Here is a 17,820-nt window from a genome sequence, read left to right on the forward strand (position 1 = left end):
TTCTTGTGGGCACAGTTAGCATACTGTTATCATGCATCATTTATAAGTGCTGTCAGGCTTTCCCTTTTCTTTGTTTCTTTCCTTTTATCATATGATGTTACTTGTTCCTTTATATTATGTATGAATGAGTGAACCTGTGCTTTCAATTGTGTGTGTTTACAATCGTAAACCTGGTGAATCATTTTCAGCTGCGGGCTGGAAAATATTTTGCTTCTGTGATTTTGGATTTAGTTCTCGACGAACTGCACGTGTCAGAAGCTCCTTTGCATTTCTATTTCAACAACAAGATTCAGGGACAAGTAGTAAGTCCAATCACTTGTGAAGGCTGTATATGCCGAGCGCATGTTCTTTTTGGGATGAGGTTCCTGGTGCGAACGAGCTGTAGGTGTGGAGCATGTTTTGATGAAGGAAAATACAGTACACTTATCCATAAACTTGATGCAGGTTTACCTCAAACACCAAAGGTGCATACACTGTAAATTCTCTTCCTAGCCAACATGGTGTATGTAAGCGTGTGTACATTCTCGCAAGTAGTAACTGTTGCAGTTCTCTTTGTCCTTTTTATGCAGATCAAGTCCTTTGCAGATCTTCCAGTTGCAATTGATGAACGGTTTTGGTACCTGCAGGACGAATGCCAGTCTTGTGGAAATCTGAAGAGTGTTGGCCACTTTCTTTTGAATACACCGCACTTCTTTACAGTAGGTAAGCTTGTTCGCGTAGAATAATACGGAGTACATTGCTATTTAAAATTCTTGTGGTAATCTTCCTGCCTCTACTAGACGACAAAAAACCCTGACAACAGTACACATAAATTGACTAATTAGTTCAAATCAAGCCAAGAAGGCAAGAAAAACTACAGTAGTTAGTTTTATATGACTCGCTACCCTTACTGATAACTGAAATGCATAAAAGGATAAAAGAGAAATATATTCATCAAAAGGAAAAGGAACTGTGAAGTTGTGTGTGACTTTCCATGCATAAAGTAACTAGTAGTAGTAAGTTCCCTTTGTGTTGTCTCAAGAATTTGCTGCAACACTCAACCTTTTCTCCGTTCGAAGTCGAACTAGTTTGAATGAAATGGTTGTTTTATTGTCTCCTTTTGCAGTTTTGAAATGCACGGATAGTAGCAAAAGCCATGTCAGCCTGTCTGAACTTCTAGTTGGCTGCACATCTCCCCCTGATATTACACTCGCAACTAAGTATACTCTGGCCTCAATGGTAAATGCACACAAATCTTTTTTATTTTCCAGGTTTGACTTTTCTGATGAAACTAGATAAACAACCTACAATCCTGATGTTTAAGGGATTCAGAAAGGGAAGGAGGGAGGGGGCATTACGAGTTTTTTTTTTAAAAAATATTGGTTTATATGCATTTTCCCGAGAGATCTACATCAGTTTACAAGTTTGATGTTATTTATTTCTTTTCTGGTATCGTTGCTCGTTAATTTTGAAAAATGCACAAGTATATTGACTCCCAGCATACATATTGGATGATGCTTCTAATCTGAGAGGTCACAAAAAATACATTATTATTTAATATTTGTAAAGTTGGTGTCGTTCTGAAGGCTATGGAGGTTTGTTTATTTTTGGATAATGAATTGGAGCAAGGTTATGAAAGATATTTATACCGTGTTGCAAACTTTTTTTTTCTTTTCAAAGAAAAGGGCAGGACCTCTGGTCTATTGCATTACAGATGGAAAATAGGTTTAAAATTAGAAAATGAAATGAGAGCAAGGACTTAAGAGTAAAAGAGGTTTAAATTAGAAATGAAATGGGAGTAACTTGGTTCAATCATGTTGGACCTCCTTTGTTCCTCAACCTTTTTGGTTTCTTTCCTTTGTTATTTTCTCGGTACAGAACATGTGTAAGCATATCTTCTTATTTTACCTGCATGCTGACTTAAAATATCTGTATTCAGTTAAATCAGAATCTAAAGTTTATCCGTAATAACCGTGTCTGGCAAATATAATTTACGTACGACTTATGTATGTATCAAAATCTCCAGATCTGCTGTTCTGACGGGCAGTATGTCTGTATTTCTCGGGACCAAAACAAATGGCTCATATATGACACCAAGACTATCGAGGTAACGAAACTGTTGAACACTGCATCCTTGATTCTCAACTGCTCCACATGTTATATTGTAATCTGCTTGATTTTCTGGAGGTATGATCTGGGTTCCTGACATATATATGCAGGCAGAAGATTCCTGGGAGCGTTTGGTACAGCGTTTTACAGATAGCGAGCTCATACCTGAAGTCATCATCTTCGAGGTCATCAAGTAGCTATAGATAGATTGCATTCCGTTAGCAAGTTTATTCTCTCACAGATTCTGTTGTTGACAATTTTAGTTGATGTGCTCTGTAATTCTGCTGCTTACATACTCATGTGATCTTGTGTGGGTAACATGGGTGATGGATCATGGATGATGCTGATAAACACAAATGATGTTACGTGTGATTTGTAGTTTGATAGTTAAGCTTTAGAATAGGGTCAAATAAGCAATTGTCCCTTTCAAATAACGCCAAACAATATGCACAAATTAAAATCCCCCCTCCCTGATATGATATTATTCTAACCGAAATTTTTAATTTTGTTGTGAATTTGGTAATGTTTTGTTTAAATTTGATCAAATTTTGTTCAAAATTTCGGATCGAAAATTCTGAAATTTGGGTATATCAGCGTCCTCTGATACAAACGCCGAAAACGAAAGATTGAACCCTGCAAATTACTTAGCCAGCACGCTGCGCGCCCAAATTCTAGTGCGCTCGGAGATACTACGGACGGGTGGATCGGATCGCCCGTCAGGCAAACATCCAACGGCCTTGATTTAAACTGGTCGCGCACCTGTTGTGCCCTTGGACGTACGCCTTCGGCCCAATAAAACATCATACTATACCATGCAGTTCTTTCCTTATTATATCATCGTTATCAATCGTCAAAGCTGCAACACAGCACCTGGAAATTAAAAGGCAGGCGACGAGTGACTCGTCGATCGATTTGGCGCGTGCCACACTTAATTTTGTCGGTGTAAGCACAGGTTCGTTCACTATGTCATGGTATGGTACAATTTTGTTTTCTGTAAGATGTAGTTCTATTTGGTTAAAATTTGTCTAAATGGGTTATAGCTTTTATAAAAGGTTTTTTTTTTCACGATGGAACATAATTTGATATGATTTGTGCGGCCCCATCTTTTTTATGTGCACTTAGCTGAATATCTTCAAATATATAAGGGATATATTACGTTGCGCATGTGTTGTGTCAGATTCGTGACGTTTATACCAGATATATACCAATTCAATCACTGCTTCTAAAATTACTCGTGCTCGCCAATTTGGCTACTCATAACGTACATAAAGGAGTCGTCGTTTCGCTTATTCGCGAAATAGGTGAAACGGCATATTTGCAAACAAAAAGTGATTTGTAAGTAAAATTTTTATATATGTGTTCTTAGTGATCTAAAAGCAAAGGCTAAAAATAAACTTTGATGAAAAAACCTTAGAATTAGCTTTAAATTTAAGGTTGAAAATTCAAATTTTAGCTAATAAGCATAAGTATAAGCGAAAAGATGAGGCCCTAAAATTTTTATCCTCGATATTATTCATACACACAAATGCAGTACAAGGTCTTAGTTTATCAAATCTTATATACCTAATGTAAACAGTGAAAACAAATTAATATTTGTGTGACGCTTTTTTATAGCATATAAATGCTTGATTACATCATCACTAGTTATTCATTTCTAATCACAGAAACAAAATCTCTCAAAGAAGGTGCTAATCTTTATGCACTTGATTCCCCTCATTTTAACCTTTACTATAAAGAAAAAAAAGAATGCCCATGATTGTCTTCGTATTTAATTGACCAGTTTATATAAATCACAAATTCGTATCCCTCCGAAATATTAAGGTTTTTTTTTTGAGACATCCGAAATATTAAGGTTGAGAGGGAGACATTCCCTTTCCAGTCACATCACTAATCAAATTTAAAACTGTGAACGATTTATATCCTCCACAAGCATTCGATTGGCTAAAAATGCTTAGATTTCGGTACAAAATGCTTGGCTTCCTATGTATTTAGAATTGTTGTAACATAAATATTTATATTATATAGAAAGTACTTATATTTACCAACAGTTGGAACAATTAAATAAATATTACTCACCGGAAACGCCACCGCCATCCCTGCCTCCTAATCACTCCTCTAGGAACCCACGCCACTCGCCGTCCTGAACCCAAATCTGCTCCCCACTGGTCTTCCCAGTCTCCGGCGCCCGGAAACGCCACCGCCATCCCCACCTCCTACTCACTCCTCTAGGAATCTACGTCGCTCGCCGCCCTGAACCCAAATCTAGTTTTTTTTTTAGTTCGAGAAAATCAATGGCACCAAAGCGGAGGAAGAGTTGTACATATGCTTAAAAAACTAAAGTAAGCAAACATTCATCCAAGTCCTCTACTGAAAAACTTGTACATATGCTGGTTCGGTAGGATCATAAGAGCATTTTCCATCCTAAAAGCTAGCTAATAAGGTGAGTGGTTCCCCATTTATATATTAGGTCTCTTGGCCTTCCAAAAGCAATGTGGAACTATTCAACAATCTCTCCCTTCACCCCGACGGCCCCTCAAGTATACAGGCCCCGTAGGCACCACGGTCTATCAAGTCTTCACACACTTTATCCATCAAACAAAATATGTTGAATCAGCTAGGCTCTTACTTGCCCTTCCATAACTAATTAATGTGAGACTATTGAATAGGTTAACCTACCCAAGATCAAATAAGTATGTGCCATGTCTTAGAGCATCATCCATAATGTGTAGTTCATGTGAGGGTACTAGAGGTGGGGCACACATCAATCATAGTAACTAGAGAAAATTGTTGCAATGTACTACTATAAAACACTCCTTAAAATCATTATGGGACCATGTACTACCTCCGTCCCAAAATAAGTGTAGCCATAAATTTCCGCGCCCAATTTTGATCGTTTATTTTATTTAAAAAAATTTTATAATTAGCATTTTTGTTGTTATAAGATGATAAAACATGGATAGTACTTTACTCGTGACTTATGTCTTTAATTTTTTTCAAAAAAATTTCAAATAAGACGAATGGTCAAAGTTGAGCGCTGAAAACCATGGCTGCACTTATTTTGGGACGGAGGTAGTATTTAATATGTGGGCCCAAAGATACTCTCTCACCATTGGAACCAGCCACTAGTACTAGTACTTGGTCTTAGGATGAGGCCTCCTAAAAAAACAGCCACAATGTATACATAGGCTAGCACCATGGTCTTCTCTCTCCTCTAGTACCCCTCTAAAACCAACCATGCAGATGCTCTTACAGGTCAGTCGATCCAAAGGACGGAAAGAAAGAAAAAAATAACACTTGAGGATTCTAACATTAATCGTATTATTCCCTCCGTTTTATATTGTAATACTTTCTAGTATTACCTATATTCATATAGATGCTAATGAATCTAGATACATATATATGCCTAGATTCATTAGCATCATATATGGACAATGTTAAAAAGTCTTACATTGTGAAATGGATGAAGTATATTATAACACATCTATACCTAATTAAAAAATAAGTAAGGCTTCCGGTTGATTTTTTTCGTCCGTCATTAAAGGGTGGGCCCACGTGATTATTTCGCCGCTAATCCGTGAATCCGGATGCATTACGGCGATCGATCTCTGACGCTCCGCAAACAAAAGAGAAACGAAAAAAAGAAAAACCAAGCGAGCAGCCCAGCCAAGACGGCAGCAGGCCGGCCCAACAAAAAGCAAACGTAGCCCAGTAGCCAGCCCACGGAGCAGAGAAACAGTAGCCCAGTACAACATAGTTCTGTGTGATACCGTAGCAAATAAGCACTGTAGCACGAATAATACCACCTAAATAGGAGGCTTGCCTGATGCTATCTATATCTATAACTAATATAAATATTCGTATTTTTTCTTTCGTCACATCTAATTTTCGTCCGTACACAATCCGATTTGGTTAGCAATAGCCATGGAAAAAATTGCAAAAAAAATCCACCGCACCTGTCATTGCTACACCGTGCCAGCGAGACAGGAAGGAGAGCGGGAGAGGGAGCGCGGACGCCGTCGACACCGCCGTTGGGAGGGCGCCGTCTCCGCCGCACCCCGCCGTCACCGCGCCGTGCCGGTGAGAAGGGAGGGAGAAGAGAAGGGAAGCGGCGCCGGTGGGGGGAGAGACGACGCTGGTGGCGGGGGAGGCGGTCGGTTGGGGGGAGGGGGAGAGGTGGAGAGGGAGCGGCGCCACTGGAGGGGAGGGGAGGGGAAGCGGTGCCGGTGGGGAGATGGGGAGGGGAGGAGGCGGCCGGCTCGGCTCGGCTGGGAGGGAGGGGGAGGGTTAGGGTTCTTATCAATTTCAAACTGATCTGAGCCGTCCATCAAAACGAAAACGAACGGTTGAGATCGATCGAGAGTTTGGGCCGCACCACTTGGGCTACATCACTTGGGCCGCACGCGGGCCGTCGGTCGCTTGCGGGCTGAAGAAGAAAATGGGCTGAAAAAGGCTCATAGAGAAAAAATAATTTTTATTTAAATAAATGCTGAAATGATATTTGTATTATCAAAATTAGCAATTAAGCTATGTAAATTCCAAGAAAATTTCAAATCAAATAAATAGTTCAAATCAAAAAATATTTCAATTCATTTTCTTCATATAAATAGTTCAAATCAAAAGTTCAGTCACCATATCATTATCCGGTGCAACGCACTGGCATTTTGCTAGTTACTATCTAAAAGTAGTAAATGCTATAGTCGTCTATACAAAAGCTAAAAAAAGAACACAATCCCAAAGACAACTGCAGTTTGCAGGGCCTTGGCAATGTCCCATTTTACTGAACACAATCAATACGTGGATGAGCATATACTTAATTTATCATCAAATAAAATAGTCTTAACTTATATTTTTACATATTAATATTAAATTTTTGAATATGATGAAAACGTTTTAAAAAATCAACCACGCCATATATTTTCATATATTTTAAAAATGAGGTAGTATACAGTAGCAAAATGAAAATCTCCTTCCCTCTACATATGCATGCAGTACTAGGAAGCATGATTAACAGCAAAAATACAAGGCTAATTAGCTTTTCGCAGATAAAGAATCACCTCGCGGCATTGTCAACTATCCAGATTAGACAACCTAACCAAAGTTTACGTTCTCCGGTGACGGTGAACATGAAGGGACATTTGTGAATTGTCCATTCTAACGTACAGTACTTGAAGATCGTCCATGCGAGCAGCATCCAAGAGACCAAAACCCCTCTCACCTTGTGTAAATAAATTTGCATTGACCTTAAAAAAATAATTTTGCATTTGGTTTTATTGGAGTGCGGGAACAGTACGTAGTCTAATGTCAAGTAATATAATCCTGACAGAAGGATTAAAAAACAACGCTCCCACCATCTTATAAAAACAATCCAACTTCATATTCGTAGCTAGAAATTATTTTTTATGAAACAGATGGAGTATAAGGCTACGTTCGCTTCTCTCATTTCCTAACTTATACTCCCACTTTTTTTTTTCATACGCTTCCTTAACATTAAAATGATGCCTTTTTTACAAAAAATTATAGAAAAATTGCTTTAATAATAATAATAATTTATCTTTCAAGTTTCTTTTAAGCTAACCCTTAACATCTTTTTAGCAATTATTCATTCAAAACGACAAAGTTCAAGTGATCCCAATATAAGCAGCGCCTAAAATCCAAAACGACGGTAGCGTATCACCATCCATATCCAAACAAAATGCAACTAGAAAATCAAACCATCGTTTATCACGCACAAAATCCCTTTATCCATTCAAACAAATTTTGCAGCATGAGAATCCTTAAAGCCCTTTAGAGCCAACTACTAGCTTCAATTCATTTATAGCCAATCTAATAGCTCATTCATACAATAGTTTTATACTACACTATTAATACCTGGTCCCACCTGTCATACACACACTGCGTCTTGGAGTCCGTGCTGCAGCTGACTATAAATCTGTAGTCCGCTGTTCTTCTCTTTTCTCATTTATCTTTTTAAAATATATTTGCAGCTGGCTTATAGCCTGCTACCTGCTCTTATATCCATTCAAACAAATTTTCGCAACATCTGAATCCTTGCGTCTCCTCTTTCCCCGCCCCGCTATATAAATACCCCGCCGCCTCTTCTCCTCCTCGCCTCCCCAAACTCCCCGCATTCCCAACAACCTCGCCGCCGCCGCAGCCGCAGCCGCAGCCGCCGCCGCACGCCGCCGCGTCCACCGAAACCACCGCCGCCGCGATCTCCGCCTTCTACTCCCGCGTCGCGCTCCCCTCGCCTTCCTCCACTCAGGCGGCGCTTCTTCTAGCGTCTTCGGCGGGGGTCGGCATTTCGACGAGCACCTAACCCGCGCGCGCGCGTGCGGTCAAGCTCCACCCCCCAACGCGGCGCGATGGCGACACGAGACGCCGCGGACTCCGCGGCATTGCGCGAGGAGGCGGCGGGGATCCTGAGGCTGCACCACGAGGGGGGTTTCGCGGCGGCGATGGCGCGGGCGGTGGAGCTCGGGCTGAAGCACGGGGGCTCCGCGCTCGTGCTCAACCTCGTCGGCACCCTGCACCAGGTCAACTACACCGCCTGCAGGGTCATGTCGTGCTGCAGCGGCGGGGGCGCCTGGTCCGGGAAGGAGGGCTCGGCCGAGGACGAGGAGGAGCACAAGCGCGCCGCGCTCTCCGCCTTCGCCGCCGCGGCGTGGCTCGCCCCCAACTGCGTCGACATCGCCGTCTCGCACGCCGAGATGCTCTCCGAGGTCGAGAGGTACGAGGAGGCGTACGTGGAGCTCCTCCGCGCCCTCGGGATCTCCGACCCCGCCGACCCCGCGGCGCACGACGTCGTGTATGACGTGTGCGACGGCGAGACGACCCTCGCCGAGAGGTTGGGGAAGGCCAAGGTCAGGACTCACCGCGCCATAGAGCGCCTCGCCGAGCTGATCTGCGCACGGTTCATCCCGGCGGAGTCCTTGCGAGTGCTCGACGGCATCAAGCTCGGCGGGGACGCCGCCGCCAGAGCGCGCGCGCGAGCGAAGCATCTCGCCACGACCTACCCGTTCGCGCCGCGCGCCCACCTCCTCCGCGCGCACGTCGACCTGGAGCGCGTCCGTGGCTTGGACCCGGCCATCGACAAGAGGCGATTCCTGCGCCGCACCCTCGACATGGTCCAGGACACCGCGTATGAGTTCCAGCGATCGCTCGTGATCGCCCTGTTCCGCGCCAAGCTCATGTTCGTCCTGGATCAGTACGACGATGCCGAATGCGAGTGCCACAGGGCGCTTGCCATCGAGAGCCCTTTCGACCCGGTGGTGGATGACTTGCCTCCAGGATCTGTCAGTGGAGCAGATTATGATGCCAGAGTGTGTTTTGTCAGGAATCAGCTTCGTACACTGATCAAGAAGATCATATTCTCGGCTGCAATTTACTGGCGCACTCTAACAAGCGAGGATGAGGATAGCTTGATATCAGTGAGGGTCAAGCCATTGATTCAACTATGCAATAGAACTGACATGTCGTCTGCAAAGACCATAACGGATGCAGTGCGCTTTTTCAAGGGCAACAATTCATGGAGTTTCTTGATTTGCCCTCTGTCGAGTCGCTGTGATGGCCGGAAGTTTGTGGACACTTCTTCACTCTGGGGACACCTGTGCAACAAGCACCCAGAGGGGCACTGGAGAAAGCTCCAATCAGTTTTGGGTTCAAAACTATCTGAAAATACATCAGTGGGGGACTGTTCCTTGGAATGGATAACTTTTGGTCAAGATTCAGAGAAGCATGACATCTTCCGTTTAATAAAGATAAACGATATGTTCGATTCCTTGATTCGTCTGACAGCTGGTGGAACAGAACCAGATTTGGTGGAAATGCGTACAGAGAAATGCAGAGAAGGGGCTGAGATCCTTGAGGGAATCAAGAAAAGGTTGGGGACTTTGCCTACAGATACATCTAGCTCTCAGGTCTGTTACTAGTTACAGTCACATGATGATATGGCATGATTTTAAGTTTAGCATTTGTACTTTGTGTGCATTTTTGTGCTTACAATTATGTTTACCGGACTGAGAATTCACTTGCCTTTGCATTTCAGTTTGACGAGGCTCGAGTCGGAATACAAAATATGTGGCTTAAGTTCCTCAAAGTATCTGTTTTGGATTATCGTGGCGTCATATTTCCACTTGTGAGATCGTTCGTATGGGTGTGTTACATCAGGAACTCCTTTTTTGTCTTTGTTATTCAGCTGCTTGTTCATATTGTTTGCTCACTGATAACCATCTTTGCAGGGGAAATTAAAGAAACGCATGGCTGGAGATCCAAATATTGTTGGCCATATTAGTGCTTCCAAAATTGATCCTATATTTGATGATGCTCCTAGTGCCCGTTGCAGGAATGTTTCTGTAGGACATGACTCCAATCCCTCCGATGCAAACAAAATGGGTACAGCAAGCCAACAGAATCTGAAGGTTATTTTTGCTACAAGCATTTCTGTCAAATTTCAGTGAAATAACATATATTTTTTGTTAATTTATCTATCTGAAGCTGACAGTAACACATTAAAATTGCTTAACAGACTTCATTCTCAAATGAGACACTTAAATCTGGCAAAGATCACCAAGAAAGGTATTAAATGCAGTGGTACTCTTATCATTGTCTGAAATATTTTTATAAGGTTATATTTGCACTCTACTTTTTTTTCGTGAATCATATTTAACGTACTGTTTGTTTCCATGTGTTTCATTAATGATGCTTTGACAAAATACTTCCATTTGTATGTGAAATAACCTGGTACTATATGGAATGACTGGTTATTTTTCTCATTGGGAAATATATGGAATTAATAGTGTAGAAAACAAAGTATTCCATTTTTTAAAATTTATGGCAATGTTTACACAGAACAGCACTGTATTCAGTACTTCTCATCTTTGATAATGTGTGACAATGTGGAGTTCAAAAAATATAATGAATTAAAAGCAATTTCTATTTGTCTGCAAAAAAATAACAATAGATGAATGAGGGGAAAAATGGTAAGTGTAAGTAACTAGAATTTTAAAATAGTAGCTTTGAGATTAGGTGTGTAGTTATTAGAATTTTTATTTGATATAGACTCTAGGAAATGCAAGTAATTTGATGACTTGAACACCTTTTATTTTTCAACTGTAAAGATGACCCCTCACAATTTTTAATCTTTTACTATGTGTGCAGTGAGGTTTGTGTTGAAAATGGCAGTTCTGGGGCCAAGGTTGATACACCAATGGATGTGGAAGGAATCGAGATGGAGATAGCTGAAATACTGGCTAATATGGAACAGAATTTACAACTAGAAGGTGACTTTTTCCCCTGCACACAGCGCCGTAATTACATTGATAGTCTGAATTACCTATCCAGCTCAATAAGCACTTCTTTCCACTTAGTAGATAATACCACTAGGAAAAGTAAAATTGCTGTAAAAGTATAATTTTGATGAGAACATGGATGCATGACTTATATTCTGAAAGTATATTCTGAGACTAGTTTTCTAGTATTTGTACTCTGCTGTCCATGCTCCCTCAACAAATAGTGCCATGTTTATTTAATTATTATGATAATAACTCCTCAAACATTATCATTTTGATGGCATAATCCTGTACAAACAAATTGTATCATTCCTTCTTAAATATTTAAATAACTATATAAAGCTGTCGTTTCAGACTCTAAGCCATAAGCCCATAACCATTTTGTCTTAGATTGTGTGATGAGTACGCTATCAAATACTTCCCTCCGTTTCACAATGTAAGTCATTCTAGTATTTCCCATATTCATATTGGTGTTAATGAATCTAAATAGATATATATGTCTATATTCATTAACGTCAATATGAATGTGGGAAATGCTAGAATGACTTACATTGTGAAACGGAGGGAGTAGGTAATAACTTTCTTTCCTATTATTACAATATGGATTTAATCCATACCCCATATAATGGCTTTCACACAACATGTTGATGCCGCAAAACTTAGCGCAACAAGTTGGCACAAAACAGATCCTGACAATTGGCTAATAATTCTATGATGCCATTGCATTGTTTTTCAGTAATCTCAGTTGACATCATACATCAACAATAGGAATAGGTTACTCGAATTCTCGATACTCTTTCAATACAACCAATGTCTTTGTTACAGCATCTACCGCAGGAACACTTTCTAAGTAGTACTAAAGAAAAATTCAGCCCACATGACTTCCATTCAAATATAGAAAACCAGCACTTTAATTTAATTTCACAGTGTGAGAATGTAGTATATTTGTTTGTGCGAATGCAGTATTTTAACTCTTCATTAATAACCTGGAATGAACCAGCACATTTACAGTTTATTAAAAAAAGTTCTGGTTATTTGCATATGTGTGGATATATTTGGTAGTATTAACATTACAGAGTTGCTTTGTTTTCAGGAGAACTTTAACATTCCCTATCCAAAAGGTAATTATTGCATGTCTAATCATTTCTGAAAAAAAAACAGATAAATATCCTGTAACTATTAGTTGTATCTGTGATTTCCTTGTAAATGTGATTATTATGAACATACTAAGCTCACAATTATTAGTTATATCTGTAATTTTGTTAATGTGAATGCAGTGATCTGTGATTTATCATTTTATCTATTATTGTGAACGTAATAATCTCTTCATAATTACAAAATCTATCCATGCCCTAGCAACACAATCTGTTCGCCATTTTTCAATTTTTGTTATTTAATGTGGTTATTGTATGTTTTTATGGATAATTACCCAGAAACTGATAGCAAATCAACTGAGGAAATGTCAAGCACCACCGGCAATGAAAATGTTGATGTTAACAAAGAAATAACCGACAAAGACCTGTTTATCCTTCATCCAATCATACAGGTAGTAAAACCTTGCATGCAGATATTTGTTTTGTCTTGTGCTAGCCTCTGAGTTCTGATTTCTATGCATGACTACTTCTGAGTTCCGATTTCCTATGGAATATCCAGTCATTGTGGAATTTGAGGTACTTGAGAGATGAGTTTTTAATGGGAAAACCTGCATGGATCCTGAATATCAGTGGGAACTGCTGCATTGCTGACCTAATCTATGGAATCTTCTCTGCTTGGGAGAAAAATGAACACGACAGAGTGGCTGTTTTGCTAGCTTCTGTGAAGTCCAGTCTCTGTAAAATTGCAAATGATAACATGTTTCAGAAGGTATGGAGGTTAACAACATACCGTATTCCTTCACATGGTCATTTGTTCAAGCAATAATTATCAATCCCTGCATTGCCTTAATATAAGGATACCATGTTTTCCTAGATTTTTTTTTCAGCCAGGACGATGTTTTCCTAGATTCAAACAATTATTTTTTCCGAGAATTAAATCAGCGTACATTGCACTTATTGGCAATATATTATTAATGGAACTAATGGTAAAATGCCAATTTGCAGATCATGCTTTACAAAAATAAATGTAGGGTCTAAAAATTTAGGTTTACAAAATGCACTATAAAAATAATTATAGATACTAATTTTTTGTTGTACCATACAAAAGCTGAGTCTATAATTTTGTTTTCTGTTGGCGCTACCTTCGATTGATTGCATTTTCTGATTCCTTAAATTATGGAGATTATGGAGCATTCATGTTGTTTTCAGTATGTGACATTTTTTTACAAAAAAAATATCTGAAGGATCAATATTTGTTATCTCTTGTTCCATATGACTACAGTTGGTGAATTTGGACACACGAGTACCATTTTATTCGGCAAGCCCTATTATTTTTTTTTCTGATATAACATGTAAAGTGTCAAAACGATTTCCACGGAGACTTATTTTAGACATGCGAGTCTCATTTTCTGCTTCAGTATTATTTTACTCTTCATGCATATTTTTCTGCCTTCACAAGGCTAAATCTTGTTGATCAATTTCAGCTCCAATCTGGAAAAAGAATTGCATCTGAGGTTGTGGCAACAGTTTTTCAAGGGCTGCATATATCGGAAGCTTCTTTGCATTTTTGTTTCAACAGTGAGATTGAGGGGCGTGTAGTAAGTCCTATCAGCTGCCGAGATTGCATATGCCGAACACATAATCTGTTTGGAATTATGTTCCATGTGCGAATGAGCTGCAGATGTGGGAAGTCTTTTAGTGAGAAAGAACATACCACAATTGTATATAGACTTGATGCTGGTTCACCTCAAACAACAAAGGTGTGTCACATTAATTAGATATCCTGTATAGCTAACTCTTCATCATAGGTGGATATATTTGCCAAAGTATCCTACAAATAGTGATTGCCAACCTTTTGCAGATCAATTCCTTTGCAGACCTTCCTGTTCTATATGATCAGCAGTTATGCTTTGAGGACAATTGCGAGTATTGTGGAAGTTCGAAGAAAGTTGATGTTTCTCCGTTTAACACGCCGCATTTCTTTACTATAGGTAGAGGTTCTTGTCTGCAATAGTAAATTGCAATTTAACATTTGATGCCCCCTTTTCCTGCCTAAACAGAAAATACTATTGGAATTTTACATTTGGTGTCCCTTTTTCCTGCGTAAACATAAAATTATGTAGGAGACATGCATCACGACCACTTGTAACTAAAACAGAAATTGAAACTTGAAGGCTAACTTCTAGAATCCGACAAAACTGAAGTCTCTACATTGTTAGGTGTGATATAGCTCGGTATTATGCTGGTTAAGAGGCTTTTGATCCATTGATATTTTTTTTCTGTACTGTAAAGTTAACGTCAAGCTGCTTGTTTTGTTCCCTGTGTTTGGCATTTTATTGTAGGTTTAGACTGGTTTGGTGGCAGTGAAGACCAGGGTCGGCTATCTGAACTTCTGGTTGGCATTGCACATCCCCTTGACATTAAACTTCTCTGCAAGGGTGTTCGCTTCTCAGCAAACTATTCTCTGGCCTCAATGGTATGAGCACTCAGAACCTTTTCTTTTCTTTATGAATTACATTGTTATATAACAGAAAAAATAATGTTATCCTTGATTGTCAATTGTCATTTTAAGGAATCCAAAAAGGAGGGAAAAAGCAATGAGCTACTTGGTATTGGTTGATATCTGTTGTCAATTGTGTTTCTTGACTCGTATTGTATCTTAATATCATCACCACATATTATACTCAAGGCGAGGGAAGTCACAGGGAATCAAGGTTTTACTAGAACTAAACGGACCAATATAGTGGATAATGGGTTGAAGCTATGATCCATCTGAGTTGGCCATATAGTATTTTGGTGAATATTTCAATGGTTTTGTTGGCGAATGTTATTCTGCAGAAACCTTACTGATCTCCAGCATTTGGAATGCTTCAAAACAAAGAATTTTATCAAGAGTTTTGTATGCAGAACTGGCAGCAACAAGCCAACAACTAACATCTTGTGTAATTTCACAATCTCACTGAATGTTTTGTCAGGCTGTCAGCATGTTTCATTGATTGAGAATTGAAATGGAGTAATATGGCAGGGTGATCTTTAATGGGCTTGTTTCAATCTCTGTTACTCCCAGTTATTTATATTCATCCTTTGGTTTATATCTCGATACCAAAATGTCACCATCAGAAATCACAATCAGTGGTACAGAACTTACATTGGTTTTGTTTTCTATTCAATAAATTTATTATTCTCTTGCAACGAGTTCTACTTCTTTGGCCTTTTGCAAGGTTTGTCAGTTGCTTATGCTTAACAACACAACAGTGTCTAGCAAATGCAGTATATTAGTTTTCTATACCCCCAGCTTATTAACTCCCTGCCAACCAAAAACTCTGCAGATCTCCTATGCTGATGGGCGCTACGTCTGCTTTGCTCGCAATCAGGACAAGTGGCTCATCTGTGATGCTGAGAATGTTGAGGTGGGTAACTAACTTCTTGGCCTGTGCAGCGCATCATGTATGTATGTATGCTTCTTGATTCTGATCTTCTCTCTGTTATTCTGAGCGGTTAAACTCTATACAGGCAGCAGATTCCTGGGAGCTGTTGCTTGAACGCTTCAGTGTCTGCAGGCTCCAACCTGAAGTTCTCTTTTTCGAGGTCATCAAGTAGATATACGAGTGCCTGGAACAACCCTTTCGCAACATTGTGTTTGTATCTTAATTCTGGCATTCTTGCAAGGAAATAGTTGTTGCTGCATGTCACCGACTCGCTATCCTGCTGCTATCTCTACATCAGGAAAGGCCTTTAGTTTGAAACGCAGCGTTTTTATGGATTTGGTGGAGATCTTATGAATTCTGATCAACTTGTACGATCAGTCCACATTGTATTGTGATGAATGATACCATTTCCTTTCAACCGTCACGAGTAGAAGTCATGTTTGATATCAGGCTATTAGTTATACTGTGATGACTGATGAATGATACCATTTCCTTTCAACCGTCACGAGTAGAAGTCCTGTTTGATATCAGGCTATTAGTTAACCAGTATGTCATATCTGTACTCTCTATCTCATATTTTAAGATGCTTTAACTTTTTTTTTATGTTTGACCAAATTTATAGAAATATATAGCAATATTTTCAACACAAAATAAACATTATCAAAACATATTTAATGTTGAATAATACAATACACAAATGCAATACACATTTTTTTTGTTTCGCACAAGAAAAAAGGATGTCCACAAACAGCGCGCAAGTGCTCAGGAGGCAGGACTGAGCATCGCCAATGGATTGGATAAATTGTTCCCAATCCAAGATTTTTGGGAATTTGGGCTAAAAATCAGCTCCAACATATTTCCTCATCTGCTGCTAAAAATTTAGAGTTCCCTTCCCTGAGTTTTACGATCTCTACTTGTAGGGACGTGCGAGGGCTCCCAATCCCTCCTATTCCGCTGCTTCTAACATCCCTCGTCGGGCTGGGACAAGGATGGTGATGGGAGTTGAGGAGATATGATTTCTGTTGATAGTTTAACGGAGGTCCGGATCTACTCTTTTGTCCTTGAGAAGAGATTACTTGTGTGATAAATGAAACTAATTTGGTGTTGTAGATGTTGCTAAGTTTTCTATAAATTTGGTCTAATATAAGGAATTTTGACTAGGAAAAAGTTCAAAGCGACTTATAATATGAAACAAAGATATTATTTTTCTTTTTATTTTCTGGTAGTTAAGATATTCCTGGCAGCGTCAAACCTGAAGTCGTCATCTTCAGTTGTACACTACCATTTCGATCATTTTAGTTTCAAATTTGATGTTACCTTATTGGTTTGCAACTTGCAGTTAATTTTGGCATTCATGCAAAGAAACAGTTGTTATATGTTCACCATCTTGGTGCTATCTCTACATTGAGAATTCCCTTCCGTACTGACATCAAATGTGCGATGAGAATGATGCAAATTCTTAGAATTGAGCTACACCCAACGAACTTCAGAATTTTCACCCAAATTCATACAAAATTTTGGATGAACAGATAAACGCTGGATGGACGTTCATTTCACGTCCTTCGTATCTTCAGCAACTCAGTTGTTAGCCAAATTTGTTGAATTTTGGATGATCAATAGATAAATGCGTCCTCCGTATCTTCAGCAAATCAATTGTTAGCCAAATTTGTTGAATTTTTGGATAAAATAGATAAGGGGCAATTGCGATTTTGATCCTATTTTGAAACCTAACTACCAATTTAACTTTACTTTTTAGGTTTGCTTATTTGACCCTTATTTTCAAAACCGAAGATCATGTCTGACTCTCTTTTGTGAAGTCAATATAACTGTGCTAACTTAGAAAAAAAAAGATGATGTTTCTGTCCTTACTTATTTGACCCTGTATTAATTATCCCTTCTTAAAGATTTTGTTTGTTTGATCCA

The 17,820-nt window shown here is 39.5% G+C and overlaps 1 protein-coding gene and 1 non-coding gene across 2 annotated transcripts; both read left to right on the plus strand.

Moving 5' to 3' along the window:
* The first annotated feature begins 132 nt into the window (after positions 1-132).
* Positions 133-2,438, plus strand: LOC136354113 (uncharacterized). The gene is made up of 5 exons (XM_066305767.1): positions 133-464; positions 570-702; positions 1,106-1,218; positions 2,006-2,086; positions 2,199-2,438. Exons 1-5 carry the CDS (start codon positions 357-359, stop codon positions 2,283-2,285), a joined length of 522 nt encoding a protein of 173 aa, XP_066161864.1. The 5' UTR covers positions 133-356; the 3' UTR covers positions 2,286-2,438.
* A 12,377-nt stretch (positions 2,439-14,815) lies between these two features.
* On the plus strand, positions 14,816-16,347 carry LOC107276341 (uncharacterized). The gene is made up of 3 exons (XR_010737880.1): positions 14,816-14,945; positions 15,042-15,879; positions 15,983-16,347. It is a non-coding gene; the product is annotated as an uncharacterized protein (transcript).
* The last annotated feature ends 1,473 nt before the right edge of the window (positions 16,348-17,820 follow it).

Source organism: Oryza sativa, chromosome 11 (genome assembly GCF_034140825.1).
Source record: "Oryza sativa Japonica Group chromosome 11, ASM3414082v1".
NCBI lineage: Eukaryota > Viridiplantae > Streptophyta > Magnoliopsida > Poales > Poaceae > Oryza > Oryza sativa.

Coding starts and splice junctions, on each gene's coding strand:
- LOC136354113 (XM_066305767.1), top strand. CDS start 357: ATGAGGTTCCTGGTGCGAACGAGCTGTAGGTGTGGAGCATGTTTTGAT. Junction 703..1,105: donor ACCGCACTTCTTTACAGTAG/GTAAGCTTGTTC, acceptor CTCCTTTTGCAG/TTTTGAAATGCACGGATAGT. Junction 1,219..2,005: donor AGTATACTCTGGCCTCAATG/GTAAATGCACAC, acceptor CAAAATCTCCAG/ATCTGCTGTTCTGACGGGCA.